Below are 16374 nucleotides of genomic sequence, written 5' to 3'. Positions count from 1 at the left end.
CAGTGACTGAAAGCTTGCACTGAGGGCAGGGAGGAGACTAGCCAGCTTTGAGGAAAGCAGAATCAAGAAGATATTACTGTAGAAGGGGGCCAGCCAGATACAGGAATCTGAATGCAGGACAGAGCCAGTGGGACCTGAGATGACAGGCAGCCCAAGCCAATGGTTCTGAGCCATGAGGCTCAGGACAAGGTCTAGAAACCACTGGGTCTAGAAACCAGTGGGCATCCAGGGGATACTGAGTTCCCGACCACTGAGGCTAAGCCCTGAAATGGGAGCCCAGTTGCTGTAACTCCATCTTGGGCTGCCCCACTCAGACACTCAGCATCTTCACTTGGGAGGAAGCTGCTCACCCACCCACATGGTGCTGTGTTTGAATTCCCACGTCCATGCCCTGATTTTGTATGTTAAACCTATGGGACCTCTGTGTGGGCACCATGTGGGTGCTATACCCAGAAGCTGTCGGGTTAGCCAGGGGCTGTGAATTTACCTACCACTCAACCTCAGTTTCCCCATTCTTAGGCTGTGTGGTCCCAAGTATGCTTGTTCTGATGATGGAATACAGAGTCCACTGTCTGTCTACCATGTTCCTGAAAATGAGAAGGTTGGGTATTATAGGCACGGATCAGAGACCAGAGGACACCTACTGAGACTTCTGGGTTCGTATATGCTGAAACAAAGAACTGAACCAGGACATGTGGGTAGTAACAGAAACAGAGACAGCTGATTAAGAAAAGGGTACTGTCAAGAATCCAAGGATGGGAATAGGCCAGAGAGCTAGGAAGGGTCAGAGGCTCCAGGCCCCGGGCCCTGAGCATCCCTGTCCTTTATAGGTCACTTACATAGCAGCGCCTTCTGCGGCACTTGGAGATCGCTGGACTTTTCTCCTTTATCATCCCATTTATTACATCTAGCCCAAGTGAAAGAGGGGTTTCCATCCTTCCTCTGCCATTGGCTTCTTGACATGTCAGTTTTGATGCCTCTGAACCCACCTTCCCTATTCTATCCTCCTATCTCAGAACCACATTGTAGATCCCAACCTTCTATGAAGTATCTGGGGACTTCCCAAGGTGGGACACAGACACCTGCGCTCAGACTGGCCCTACCTCCTACAGAACCACACCAGTTTCACACGTGGTATTCTGCATGGGTTTTGTCTGAAATAAAATTTCTGGGAGTGTGTCTGTCTGTCTGTCCCCGTACATGTGCACTAGTAGAGGTATCTTTTTTCAATAACTACCTGCTTTTTCATTTTTTTGAGACAGTATCTCACTGAATCTGAAGCTCATCAATTCGGTTTGGCTGGCCCACCAGTATACTTCAGGGATCCATCTACTTGTTACACACACACACACGCACACACATGCATACATATGCACACACATGCAAGCACACACATACACACAAGCACACAAACACACATGCATACACATGCGTGTACACACACATATGCATGCGCACACGTGCACACTTATACACACGTGCATGCACGCACACATGTATGCATACACACATACATGCACGTATACACACGTGCACACACATGCATATACGTACGAATGCATACACACATATATACATGCACGTATACACACATGCACATACATGCACACACGTGTGCACATACACGCACACACACGCACCATGCTCAGCTTTTGCCGTAAGTGCTAGGTGTCAGAACTCGGGTCCCCATATTCATATAGCAGTCACTTTATCAACTGAGCCATCTCCCCAGCCCAGGACATTTTTAACCTGTCATTTGAAACTGATTTCAAACTTAAGATCTTTCAATGGAAATTGGCTCACTGAAACAAGGATGCCCAGGTACCCTTGTGAGTTTTTATCCCAGAAATTGTCAAGTGCTTTCTCCTCCCCAAACACACACAGTTTCTCCCAAATCACATAGGTTGTCTCTCTGGACCCTTGCCCAGTTGGTGCTATCCTGAGTCTATGTTACAGACTCTGGGAGTGCCAGACAGGCTGCAGAGCTCTCATGACAGCTGTGGGCGTGTCCCTGTGTAAGCTTCTGCAGGTATAGCATCTCTAACCGGGTCACAGGTTGTCACCTACCTCTAAAGGTCCTTGGGAGCTCAAAAAGGCTTAGGAATTAACATCTAACAATCGCTACATTCAGTTTTCTCTAATGCATTACATTTCAAGGGCCTTTCTTTTCTTTGTCTACACTGATTTTCTATTATTTACTTTTATTATCTTAATCATATGTATGTGTGTGTATCTGTGTGCTGAATATGTGCATATGAGCATAGATGCTCTAACAGAGAGACGATGGGCCTCCTGGAGCTGGAGTTACAGCCACTTGTGAGCTGCTTGATATAGGGGCTGAGAAGCAAACTTGGGTCCCCAGCAAGAGCAGCCTGCACTCTTACCTGCTGAGCCATCTCTGCAGCCCCGAGGCTGGCATCTGAGAATGCAGGTTTCCTTTCTGCATTGTTTTTACCTAAGCTGCAGTTTCTCGTTTCGTGTTTGTCACACTTTCCTCACAGTTGCTGACTCGGTTACCTTCTCTCTGCTTCAAGCAAATTCTCCAACCAAAGCAGCAGAAGAGAAAATGGGGTCTTTTAAACCTAGAGTTCGGACTGGGAGATGGCTCAGAGGTTAAGAGCACTGGCTGATCTTCCAGAGGACCCGAGTTCAATTCCCAGCAACCACATGGTGACTCACAGTCATCTTTAATGAAATCTGATGCCCTCTTCTGGCTTGCAGATACATATGTAGGCAGAACACTGTACACAGAGCAAATAAATAAATTTTAATAAATAAATAAATAATAAACTTAGAGTTCAAGGTCCAGCCCATCTTGGCTGGGAAGTCATGACAGCAGGGGCTTGAAGCAGCTGGTCACAGTGCATTCCACAGTCAAGAAAGAGAGCAATGAATGCTGGCTAGTGCTCAGCTCACTTTCTGCAGCCTCCAAGGCCCAGGTCTTGCCCAAGTAAAGATGATTCACCTCATCTAATGTGAGCAGGTCCTGTGATTGACTTACCCAGAGGTCCACCTCCCAGGTGATTGTAGATTCTATGGAGTTGACAGCTAATACGATCACAGTTACATGGGGGTGATACTTTCTTAGCTGCATCTCAAGTGACTCGGATTCTCTTCAGACTTGACACTGGTCAGTTTCAAGACTAGGCTCCCCCACCCTCAATTCCCTACCCCACTCCACTCCCTTCCCTGTTCCCAGAAGCTCATGCTGTCAAGTGTCAGGCTGTAGCCTTATGACCAACATCCCTGTGCTGAAGGCCTAGGAGCCCTTCAGCCACAGCTATAGCCTGTGTTGAGCTCATCTCTACCCTATGTTCAGCAGAACCCCACCACACCTGCCCAAGCACTGCTCCTGGACCTCAGGGTCCCCAGACTTCTGACCCCTAGACCTCAGACTTCCTATACCTGTGACCTAGGCTTCAGGATACCTAGACTTTGGGCCACTTAGTGCCTTCGACCACCTAGACCTCTACCCACCCTGGACCTCGGGCACTCCTCTCTGAGGAAGAAAGCCACCACCTGCCTCTCCTGCCGTCACCACACAGGGAAGAGAAGCTCATGCCCAGCCTGTAGGTCCCATTTAAATAGAAATCCAACAGCTTGGCTGTGGGTGGAACCAGTTGAGACAGCAAGAAGAGGGCTACACTCGGAGTGACAGGAGCCAGACGTAACTGGTCATGCCATCCTTTTCTGAAAGACAACGGCTGTCACACCAGTCTAGACCTGGCCAGAATGCAACCCTGGAGCCACATCGTGCCAGACCTATCCTGTAATCACTGCACCAGCTGGTCATCCTGCACAAGCGCCAGCCCTGGGGATGGCAACTGAGCACAACTTTGAGGTCCTGGGTCAGGCAGGCTTGGAAGTTAAAGAGACAAATGACTTTGGATAAACTTGGCATCCATCATACCTGGGAGCTATGGGGTTTCTGCAGACTATGAAAAATGGCAAGAGCTGTTATGCTTTTAGATTCTTATGCTGTATGTCTCACAAAGAAGCCATTGGTACCTCTGAACCATCAGAGCTAGGCAAGGGAATCCATTCCTAGAGTGGGAAGAATGACCAAAGCATCCTCAGAGAGAGGACGGCAAGAGGGTACCCAATTGAAGATTCTAACCAATATACATGCAGAAGACGGGGGCTGGAGAGATGGCTCAGTGGTTAAGAGCACTGGCTTCTCTTCCAGAGGACCTGGGTTCAATTCCCAGCACCCACATGGCAGCTCACAACTGCCCTCACACAGACATACATGTGAACATGGAATAAAAACAAAGTACAAGATAGATGGATGGACAGACGGACGGACAGACAGACAGAGGGATGGATGGATGGATGGATGGATGGATGGATGGATGTAGAAGGCACAGAAAGGACTTGGAAGGTGCAAGGATTGTCCTCCATGTCTTTAGTAGTGAAGCTGACTTTGACTCTTTAAAAGCTGCAGTTGGCTTTGACAAGGATTCATAGGGCCATAAGGTGTAGAACCAATAGCTTGATAATGAAAACCAACTTCCCTCATCATCTAACTCCTGACAAGGTCCACATGACCCAAGAATCCACTGATGGCTCAGGCAGGGACAGTAGCTGGAGAACTGGCTGGGAAGAGGACTCTTAATGCAGACCTAGGGGCCTATGACGTTGCCTGCATGTGGAGGGGACACTGAATTCTACTGACTGAAGTCACCCATGTTTGTTGTTGAGACTCCTCGTGCTGATATGGCTTTCAAATGTCCCGGGCATTGACATCTGGAGTGGCAACACAAACCCCACCATCTGATGCCACCATGGGCCAGGAAGGCATAGAAAGTGGGGTGAGGCTCTGGGTATCCAGGTGTTTGCTGTTCTGAACCAGGGGAGGAAGGGTTTACTTCATCTTACAGCTCCGGGTTACCGTCCATTGTTGTAGGGCAGTGATACCAAGGCAGACAGCAACTGAAAGCCTCACATCCAGGGTCAAGAGCAGAGAGAACCAACGCGCAGATCCCGTGCTCGGCTAGATCTCTCTCCCAGAGACAGTTCTAGGGCCCAGCCCATGAAATGGTACCACCCACCTTGAAGGTGGGTCTTCCTACATTAGTGGACACTTCAGACAGTTTCCCCACAGACATACCCAGGGACCGTCCAGATCCAGATAATTCCTCAGCCCTACACTCTTTCCAGTGGTTCTCAACCTGTGGGTCTCAACCCCCACAGGTTGGAATGTCCCCTTCACAGGGGTCGCCTAAATGTAGTGTGAAGCGGCAGGACTGCGTCCGGCCACCCAGCCACCGGCTAGCTTTACACCCGAAATAATTACACGGAAACTGTATTCTTTTAAACACTGCCTGGCCCATAGTTTTAGCCTCTTATTGGTTAATTCTCACATCTTCCTTTAACCCATATTTAGTAATCTGGGTAGCACCACGAGGTGTGGCTTACCAGGAGAGATCTTAACCTGTGTCCATCTCGGAGAGGAGAAGCATGGAGACTCACTATGGCGAATGCCTGAAGCGTCTCCCCAACTCTGCTTCCTTGTTCCCACAATTTTGTTCTGTCTACTCCACCTACCTAATTTTCTGTCTCTTAAAGGGCCAAGGCAGTTTTCTTTATTAATAATGAAAGTAACACATAGACACTCCTCCATCACCTAAACCCATCACAAAACACAGATATTTATATTACTGATCATAACAGTAGCAAAATTCATTATGAAGTAACAAGGAAAACTCATTCCATGGCGAGAGTCACCACAACATGGAGAACTGTATTAAAGGGTCGCAGTGTTAGGAAGGGTGAGAACTACTGGTTGTGGCAAGTTGACATTTAAAGCTAACCAGCACAGTCCTTATCCCCGAGCCAGATAAAGCCCTGGCATGAGGAGGCTGACACTGACACCAGAGAGTTGGGCAGGCAGGAGACTCAAGGAATGCCCTGCTCTGCTGTGTCTCTGCCTGCAGCTTTGAACAAGTTAATAGAAACACCAACCCCACCAGCTGATGCCAGCATGGGCTACTAGAGCAGATGAAGTCCTGAGGTGTCCAGGTGTTTGTTATCTGGACCAGATGCTCCAGGAAAGCTACCCCTTGTTCCCACGTGATGTTAATTTTCCCAGTATTTCATGACAGGACCCAGAAACCCATGTTTAAGGGCATCAGACCTAGTGGTGGGAGTCTTTAGGGATGACTTCCAGGAGAAAGAAAGGTATTTGAAGCCACAGTGATGTCTGAGGGCAAAGGTCCAAACAATTTAGTCATGAGCCCTGAGCTGCCCCAGGGCTGTTGCGTCAGCTACCTGCTTTCAGGAAAAGCCCACTCAGCAAAACCAGGGAGTGAGCTGAGAGAGAAGGTGACACATTGCTGAATCCTTCCCACTAGCTCAGCACTCTGGAGGCCACAATCTACCCCCGTTCTGGCTGGCCCCTGACTCTCTGTGTATGCTTCTGTTTAGGCTCTATCAGTATATTTTCATGGTGTCTGCAGCCACTTTGGTAACAGAGCCTCGGTTGAATAGCTGGGAATCAGAATGTATGTATGGCCTAGGAAAACAATAATATGCCTGCCTGGTGCTGTATGCTACCTTTCTAAGACATAATGCCCCTAGATGACTGTACTTAACGTCAGCTTCTCATTTGACGCGCACCACACTCCTGAGTAACAGACTGAGTTGATTATTGTCCTCCCAGTGTTCATGGAGGCTTGTCACAGCCTCCGGAGAGGTCTAATCATGCAGAGCTACAGCGACTGAGCTAGGGTCTTCCTAATTACCTCTCCCAGTCTGCAGGGTACCCAGACGAGCACTCTTTGGCTTATTTTTCTGAGCAGGTGTTTACTCTCAGCCGGGAGGTGGTGGCCCACAACTTTAATCCCAACACTCAGGAGACAGAGGCAGGCAGATCTCTGCAAGTTCAAAACCAGTCTGGTATACAGAGTGATTTCAGGACAGGGCGAGAGAGAGAGAGAGAGAGAGAGAGAGAGAGAGGGAGAGAGGGAGGGAGGGAGGGAGGGAGGGAGGGAGGGAGGGAGGGAGGGAGAGAGAGAGAGAGAGAGAGAGAGAGAGAGAGAGAGAGAGAGAGAGGTGGGAAAGAGAAGAGAAAGAGTTCACTCTCTCTAAAGTCCCCCAGCCCATTAAATGTGCAGAAGTTTCTCTGCCACCTCTTGGCAGTGTGATTAGCTCATCGTGTGCCTGCAGATGGTGAACAGATGGAACTGGGAAAGACAGAATCTAAAACCAGGAAACACAGGCTGACATTGGCAGGGCGTGAGCTCTGATCCATGCAAGCCAGGTGTTCAGATCACAGGGGAATCATTTCACAGTTACACCCATCACCCCAGAGCATAATGCCTGCCACTTGTTGTACGTCTGGAAGAGTCAGCTAGGAGCTCATGTGTTCCACCTATGCACACAGCTTGTGCTGGTCCTTAAGCAGACATCAGGCCTCAGTGTCTGTGTACATGCTCCTTGCTCCTTGCCTACAATGCCCCCCCACACACACACAGACATACACACACACACACACACACACTGACATCTGGTCCCAACAGTGACCAGCACAGCCAAGCACAGGCTCCCAGCTCTGAGCATTGCCCTACCCTTAGCGAGGCTGGACCTGTTGATGCCCTGGAGGGCATCAACACAAGCTAGGGGAAGCTAGTTACGCATCTCCTCCCATCTCCGTGTTCAGGTCTGCAGTTTGAACTTGGCCACTGTGGAAATGGTCACATTATGGAAATAGGCCAACCCTGCAGGCCAGTTTCTGTTTCTGCCTTTCTCTTGGAAAGTCTGTTGTGAAGCATCTTTCCCCCAATGGGGCTCAGTTTGGACCACTGGTAGTGGTGAATCTCAGGCACAGCGGTGCATCTTGGTGGTAGTGATTGATCTCGGGTAGTAATAGATCTTGGTGCAGGAATGAATCTCAAGTATGGTGATGTTCTCAAGTGATGGATCTCAGATACCACCTTGGGCGGGAGTAGATCTCAGCAGTGGCTCCCGGGGCAGTGGTGGATCTTAGGCAGGGCTGGATCTCAGGTGCAGTGGTGGATCTTAGAGGCAGTGGTGGACCTCAGATGGTGATAGATCTTAGGCAGGGCTGGATCTCAGGTAGAGGTGCGTCTTAGGGCTAATGATGGATCTCAGGCATCATGGTGGATCTCAGGCAGAGGTAGCTCTTGGGTACAGGGTTGGATCTCAGTCTTTGCAAATAGGGAAGAATTTTCCCTGAAGAAACCCACGCCACATTAGCGGGTCCTATGATGTGCGATAAGAACTTAATGACCCAACAAGCAGCCAGGGATAGCCGTAGGAGAAGAATGAGGAACGAGCAAGAAACCAGAGTTTTGTTGCCCCAGCCCAAAGCTTTCTCAGTTCCTTCTTGAGCCCTGTACCGAGCCACAAGCCTCAGGGGGCTGACCCAAGGAACTGTTAGGGTCCTCGCTGTTGAGTCATGAGAACATGGAAACCTAGTTCCTCCAGGGTGCCCCCCGTACCCCCATCCCTGAGTGGTTCACAGGCACTTGGCACTCACAGCTTTCACCCTCTCCTTGCAGGGAAGCCCTACGGGGCCGACGACTTCCTGCCTGTGCTCATGTATGTCCTGGCCCGCAGCAACCTCACTGAGATGCTCCTCAACGTGGAGTACATGATGGAGCTCATGGACCCCGCCCTGCAGCTGGGAGAGGGTGAGTCAGCATCACCCCACACCCACCGCCATCTCAAGCCCATCACCCGCTCCCAAGCTGGGCGGCCCAACAAGGGCTTCTTCGGTAGGGCCGGATTCAGGTTAAGGCAGAGGGACGTGCACGCAGGCCCTGCCTAAATAGCTTGTTGATCAAAAAGACAGAAATTGTCACCATAGCGTGACAAAACTGGCCATGGTAGAAAATTCAGAGACTGGGAGCAGGCAATCAGACAGTGCAGTCATGGAGGGCTTCTAGAGGAGGTGGTACCTGGACTGAATATTAGAGGGCAAGTGGGAGCCAGCAGATAAAGAAGAGGAAGGAGCTGGTCATAGTGGTACACACCTTTAATTCCAGTATTCAGACAGCAGTAGTAAGTGGATCTCTGTGAGTTCAAGGCCAACATGGTCTACGTAGTTAAGTTCTAGGCCAACCAGGGCTACATAGTGAGACCCCGATTCAAAAATAAACAAATGAAAAAGAGGGGGGGGGTGGCATTCTTCCTGTAGGGCACAGCAAAGTCGGTGGTATAACGAGAGACTAAAGTGGCAGAAGGTGTCATGTGACTAGTAGAAATCAGGTCTTAGATGGGAGTGGCCCCTCGGACCCTTGTTTATCCAGCCCTGGCCAGGACTTCTGTCTGTAGGAGGAAGTTGCTGAGAGGTTAAGGGTTTTGTACTCCCTGGCTGAATGAAGGAGAGGTATGATTTGCTGCCCCATCCCTCAGTTTCCCTTCCCTGTCCTTCTACCCACCACTTCCTCAGGCTAGGACCTCAGCCACCCCTCCCTAAGAATCCCTTGAGATACAGCAGCCCTGCTACAGGCTCAGAGGGACCACGACACATCCTCTGGGCTTCCACCCTTGAAGAATGGAACTAGCCTCCCAGGCACAAGTGTCCCCTCTGGGCTTTGTGGTTCTTGAGAGAGGCCGACCGTCTTTGCATGTGTTTGCATCTGCCCACCTCCGGAGGCAGAAAGCCTGGCCTAAGTGCTTCCTTGAGGTCTTCACAGCTGGGGGACCAGGGAAAGCTGAGAGCTATGCTGTCATGTGTAGATTCGGGCTGTGGCTTTGATACCTGGAGCGTGAGGTTTTTTTTTTTTTTTTCCTCTTTAGTTAAGTGTTGCCTGTCACTGGAGAAACTTATTTCCTGGGAAGTCCAGGAATTCATAAGAAGTAATGTTTTTCAGTCCATCAGTACATCTGTATATCCGTCCACCCTTCCACCCACCACCATTCATCTGTCCATCCACATGTCTATCCATCCATCCATCTACTCATCCATGCCTTCATTAGTCCATCTACCTAGCTAGCTCACTATCCTCCAGTTTATTACCTGTCTATCCATCCTCCATCCTCCATCTATTTACCAACCCATCCATCCACCCATCCGTTTATCTATGTGTCCATCCATAAACTTACCTACCCGTTCATCAATCCACACATACATGCTTGTCATCTGTCTACCCATTCCCCCTCATATCCATCTACCAAGCCGTGTATCCATTGAACCACCCATGCCAGCCATGGGGCTGCAGTGCAGAGACTGGAGCCTCATGAGAATGAGCAAGCCCCTCGCTCGGCACCCACTCTTACGACCCCCATCTCCTCAAGGCTTCCTCTCTGGTTTCCATGCCCTGTGAAAGCACTCAGAGATTGAGGAAGTTGGCAAGGATCTCTAGCCAGCACTCCGCCTGCTGAAAGAGTGACACCCACCCTGAGACCACAGCCATGAAAGTCCTGGGGACCAGGGGAGGGGGTCCAAAAAGGGGGCACTGTGCCGGTGTCTGCACGGGCTCACCCCCTGCCTGTGGAAACACTGTATCTCCTATCTGTTCTCCTGACCCCTCCAGAATGCAGTATGCTGTGATTTAGCACATGGTCTTTGCAGCAGGCATTTATAGTAGGAGGGATCAGGGGGTTCCTGTGCGAAGCTGGAAGAGATGGTGGGACCCCCTTCTTATACTTACCCTTTACCCCAACCCCAAATCAGAGGAATTGCCTAGCTGGAATCAACCGAGAAGCCAAACCTCTCCCACAAGTGTCTTCATAGACCTTTTAGCTGATACACCCTTCCCAGGCCTTCTGACAGCTGCCTGTGCACAGTTAATCTCTCCAATGGGGATTTCCAGTTAGTCCACCACATACTGTCCAGGAAACGTCTACAAAATTTACAGTGGTGTCGCCTGCCGCCTAGTGTTCATAGCAGGTACTACATAGTATACCAAAATTAGCTAGAAGGGCCATGACAGATGTGTAAGGCTTGACGGATCAAGAGAGCTCCAACGGGGCTTGGAGTTCCTCCCTTCTGCCTCTGAGAAGACCAGAAGTCCCCAGAACTATTATCTGAGCTCATATAACTGTATTACCTAAGCATGGCTGAGCCCAATACCTTACACATCAAGAAGCCAGTGGCTGCTTCAGGGTGCCCCACTCTTCCCTGAGACTCAGAAGCCGACCATGCTTAACCTTGCCCTGCTCTCCCTGCCAGAGGGGTAGGACCCAGGGCTGTGCCTGCACAGCTGAGCCTAAGGAGTCTTGGAAGTGAGCATTTTCAGGTCAGGGCCACTTCCTCAGATAACAGCAAAGTTAGGATTGGAAGATGGATTGGGGTAGGTCACTGGCAGAATCAGCCTTACGTCCAAAATCATTGCCCTGGCCTTAATCGCCAGGAAGAGCAGTCTGGGGAGTGTCGGGGATGTGTCTAGGGCCAGGAAGGGAGCAGGATGCGAGGAGAGGGGTGGTGGGCCGTGTACTGTGTGATCTTGGCCATGTCAGCCGTTCTTTCTGGGATTCAACTTCTTACCTTTAAAGCAAAAGATCTCCACACAGTTCTCAACTCCCAGCAAGCTAATGAGCAGATAAACATCTGCAGAATATCACCTTTGAACTTAAAATTCTAGCCAGGCAGTGGTGGCCTACACCTTTAATCTCAGCACTCTGAGTTTGAGACCAGCCTGGTGTAGAGAGCAAATTCCAGGACAGTCAAGGCTGCATAGAGAAAGCATGTGGTTTGTACAGCTTGAAATACCTTAAAACCTCAATTAGAGGAAATGCTAGAGGTTAAGGATATTTTTAAATAAAACATTTCAATGAGCCAATATTTTGTTGGGTGACTCAGTGGGTAAAGGCAGCTACCGCCTAGTCTGGGGACCCCGGTTCAATTCCCACAACTCATGTGGTGGAAGGAGAGAGCTGATTTCTGCAAATAACCCTCTGGCCTCCACATGAGTGCCCACAAATATATGCACACATGTGTACACAACATAAAGTTTTAAATGTAATAACATTTTTTAAATGGACAGTATCTGACTTTGTAGGTCTGGCTGCCCTTGAACTTGCTAGTAAACCAATTGGTATCTAATTCAAAGATCCACCTGCTTCTGCCTCCTGAGTACTGGGATTATGGATGCCTAGCATCAATAATCTTACTATTTTAATCCTTAAAAACTTCATACAGTGAAAAAAATTCCTCTACATCTTTGAAAATTATTTATATAATAGATAATATATATATACAATAGATAATATAGGGAATATATTCATGGATAATACAGTACATATATAATACATGAATATATACATATGCATGGATAATAATAATATACATATGTAGATAATATATTCATAGATAATACTTATACATATGTAGATAATTATTCATGGATAATACATATACATATTTTAAAGCATGTGTATGATACAGTGAGAGAGTTGCCTCCCAGTGCCTTCTTTCCCCACCTGAAGCATCCCTCTCAGTTTCTTATGCATCCTTTATATTTTAAAACACTTAAAATTTTATTTTAAATTTAAAAACTTATTTTAAAATATTATTTTAAAAATATTGAGTTTGGATGAAAGACTTGGAGGAGTTGCTAGATCTCTTTGTCTTCTTCCCATTATGGCCGCACTGAATAAATATCCTCAGCCAGATGTGGTAAACTATACCTTTAATATCAGCACTCAGAAGGCAAAAGCTCAACGATTTCTCTGAGTTCAAGCTAGCCTGGTCCCCATCATGAATTTCAAGCCAGGGCTAAGTAGTATTATATGTTTTATATATGTGTTATATTAAATATATATACTATTATGTAATAATATAATAAGATTTATATAATCGTTTTGTTTTATATTGTATATAATATGTATTATGTGTAACAATTATATATTAAATGTATAATTATTTAATATATAGTTGTTATACATTATATATTTATATATAATTATTTAATATATAATTGTTACACATTATGTTAGTTATATATAAATATATGTCATATATAAAATAAATGTATATTTTCCAAATGATTCCTTCTTGAAATGGGCTAAGGAAAAATGTGAGCTAGTCTGTACTGTAAAGTACCAACTAGTAAGGCTGCCCAGTGCACTACAGTTGAGTGAAGCCTCTGAAGCAGGTTGTGGAGTGTGGATGCCCCCTGGTGGCTATGGCAGGAAGGGCACGTCGGAAGCTTGGAGCAGCTCCCTCCAAGTGGGGGGGGGGATCCAGACCTTCCTAGCTCAGTCTGTGTCCTTGACCCCACAGGTTCCTACTACCTGACCACCACCTATGGGGCCCTGGAGCACATCAAGAACTACGACAAGATCACAGTGACTAGACAACTGAGCGTGGAGGTGCAGGACTCCATCCATCGCTGGGAACGTAGGCGCACGCTCAACAAGGCCAGGGCCTCCCGCTCCTCTGTGCAGGTAATGCTGGGGACCGTAGTGACTGTGCTCTGTGTTTGGCTGCTTTGACCTGCCAGCCTTAATCTTAGGGTGAGCGGTGGGCATCCCACAGAGGAATCCAAGGCCTAGACTGTAAATCTGCCCACAGCTACAGATCCTGGGTGGTCATAGAAATGCCACCAGGCAGTGTTATAACTCAGTGGGCAAAGTGGTATGGGAGGAACAGTCATTCCACACACCCCAGGCTGCATCAAATCTAGCCACCCATTTGTCCCCAAATAGCCCAGATCAGCTCCCTGTGGCCCAGCATCCACCCATGCTGCTGTAGCTCCTTTTCTTTACTGGTTGTCCTCTGAGGAGCTCCTCTGACAGCCCCTCAGTACACCACACACACACACACACACACACACACACACACACACACACACACCAGTCCTCTGCCCTGCACTGCCTGCCTTCACGTCCCCTTGTGCCATGTTGTTGATTCTCTGTATGAAGCTCTCATGTTGGGGAGGACAACGCCCACGGTTCATGTGTCTCAGACATACATAACCCAGAACCTGGGACACAACAGGACTGCCATGCATAGAAAATGGAAGGAGTTGGACCAGGAGGCCAGACAACCCTCCAGAACTATTGATGGTTCTGTAGACTACGCATAGAAAATGGAGCCCAGTCCTCTGAGAGGCAGGAGGCCTAAATTCTGGACCCAGGTTTGAACTAAGAGTTGATTCTATCCATCCTCTTTAGTTTAGCAAAAGAGAACATAAATAAGCCTCTGTCCTAGAAAGTCCTAGATTAATCACTGGGGGGGAATGGTTACCCAGACTTGTTGTGTGGTCTCGAGCCCCCTCAGAAACTCCATTTCCTAGTCATGTCGGCTAACTGAACAGAATGAGTTCTGACCCCATCCATGTTCTGAGCTGCCAAACCAGCATCTCTACTCCCTTCTCGAATCAACAGCTTCTTAGAACCAACGGGGAGGGAAAAGAAAGTTCTGGCCTCAGCTTCTGCCACTTCCCACGGTGTAAATACTCCCAGCAAGGTCAACTTCAACTTGCATTGCTGAACTCAGAGTTAGAAGGAGATGCATACCATAGACTGCCCCACGCTAGTATATATTGGCGTGAGCCAGTGCCAACCCACCACTCTCACTCCCAATAGACCTCTGTCCCACCTTCCCCCTCTGGAAGGGACAGAAGACCCTGGCACCCTGAAAGTGCACACCTCCCTATAATATGGTCATTGGTGTTTTCATGATTGTGACTGACATTGCCACTCCGTCCACAGTAGAGCAGCCACACACACATCATTTCACACTGACTTGGGGGTAGCGTGTGGGTCTTGCTACCTTGAAGTTGGGACTGCCCTCCCTTGGGAAAGTACAGAATGAATGATTGGACTGGGAGTGACAAGGGAGGGATAATGGAGAACCTGCAGGCTGCCGGTGGTGGGGAGGGGGGGTTGTAACTCCCTCGCTGCCATGATTCAAAAATGATTGAATCAGCCAGGAAGTGGTGCTTAGCTGGTAAAGGTGCTGGCCAGGCAAACTTAACAACACAAGTTCAAGCTCTGGAATCCATGTAAAGGAGGACGGGAGGAAATCACCTCCACAAAGTTGTCTCGGGACTTCACATGGGCATTTGGGGCATCATGCATATACACAATAACTAAATCTGCATTTGAAACATGACTGAATCACCCAGGGTAAGTCCAGTGCGGAGGTGAGACCCAGAGAAGGAAGTTACCCTCCAGGCTCAATGGCAGCGTAAGAGGCACAGATGCCCCAACTCTGAGCTTCACAGCTGTTTGAGACCCCCCCCCCCCCCCGTCCAGGGAAGTCAAAGACAGGTCCAGTGCCCTGCTCCTTTCTGCTGGCCCTAGCTCCTGATGTTGGGATGAGGGTGACCCAGGATGCAATTGGCCAAGCTGGTGACCTCAAGCCTCCTCCATCTCGCCTGCAGGACTTCATCTGTGTGTCGTACCTGGAGCCTGAGCAGCAGTCACGGACACTGGCATCACGGGCGGACACAGAAGCCCAGGCATTGTGTGCACAGTGCGCCGAGAAGTTTGAGGTGGAGCAGCCCCAAGACTACCGACTCTTCGTGCTGGTGGATGGACGCTGCTTCCAGCTGGCCGACGAGGCACTGCCGCACCGCATCAAGGGCTATCTGCTCCGGAGCGAGCCCAAGCGAGACTTCCACTTCGTGTACCGACCCCTGGACAGTGGCCGGGATGGCTCAAGCCAACCTTATCTAGTGGTGAGGGAGCCCAACTTCCTATGAGATGGCCCACCGCTGAGCTGTGGTGGCAGGATCTCCTGAGACTGGGAGGACAAGGACTGGGCTTTCAGTGGCCACTCCCAAACTCAGTCATCTGAGTGTCCGGCCACACATACTCCCAACATAGGTGCCTGTGTTGGTCACACTGGTATGCCACCTGCCGAGCGTGCCTAAACCAACAGGGCAGAGTTCCAGCCTGAGGCACCATGTTCTTCATTGGACAGTAAGGACAACAACAACAACACGAGGCTCAGGAGGAAGAGGCTCTCAAGTCAGCTGCAGCAAACAAGCCCGACCCTGCTCACCCAGCCCCTCAGACCATTCCCTCCACCTTCCTTCCCCAGGTCACGTCCCATCCCCTTCTTTAGCCCTAGAGAAGAGCTCACTTTCCCCAGGACTGGCTGATGAAGGGGGTCCTGGCCCCAGCTGCTTGCTCCCTGAGCCTCAGGTTGGAGCTGAGATGTTTCACACCAACCCAAGATCTCAGGAATTTCTCTACGTGTGTGCTGAAGAGAGCCCTCACACATCCCTGCCTCAGAGCTTGCCTTCAGCTACCAGACTACCCAGACTGCCAGGGCTTCTGAGCCCAGCTGGAAGCAGTCAAGCCAGCTCCAGGGAAATGGACAAGTTCAGCCAATGCCATAAGACTGGGGGGCGGGGGTGACTGAAGGACCTATCTCCTGATGCAAACACCATGGGTCATTGGTGTTGACAAGATCCACTTGGGGGTTAATAAAAGCCCTTTTGCAAATGCTAA

At 49.2% G+C, this 16374-nt stretch overlaps 1 protein-coding gene across 3 annotated transcripts in view; it reads left to right on the top strand.

The window, feature by feature from the left end:
- Positions 1 to 16374, top strand: part of Rin3 (Ras and Rab interactor 3) — a 109748-nt gene extending 93374 nt beyond the window's left edge. For all 3 annotated transcript variants that reach the window (XM_038337021.2, XM_038337024.2, XM_038337022.2), the window contains exons 8-10: positions 8523 to 8654; positions 13193 to 13356; positions 15300 to 16374. In XM_038337021.2, coding sequence (XP_038192949.1) covers positions 8523 to 8654; positions 13193 to 13356; positions 15300 to 15620 — 617 coding nt within the window. In that variant the 3' untranslated portion in view covers positions 15621 to 16374. The remainder of the gene's footprint in view (positions 1 to 8522; positions 8655 to 13192; positions 13357 to 15299) is intronic.

The sequence above is a fragment of the Arvicola amphibius genome, chromosome 7 (assembly GCF_903992535.2).
Source record: "Arvicola amphibius chromosome 7, mArvAmp1.2, whole genome shotgun sequence".
Taxonomy (NCBI): domain Eukaryota; kingdom Metazoa; phylum Chordata; class Mammalia; order Rodentia; family Cricetidae; genus Arvicola; species Arvicola amphibius.
Note: the sequence above shows the minus strand (reverse complement) of the source record. Positions and strands in the feature narration are given on the sequence as shown.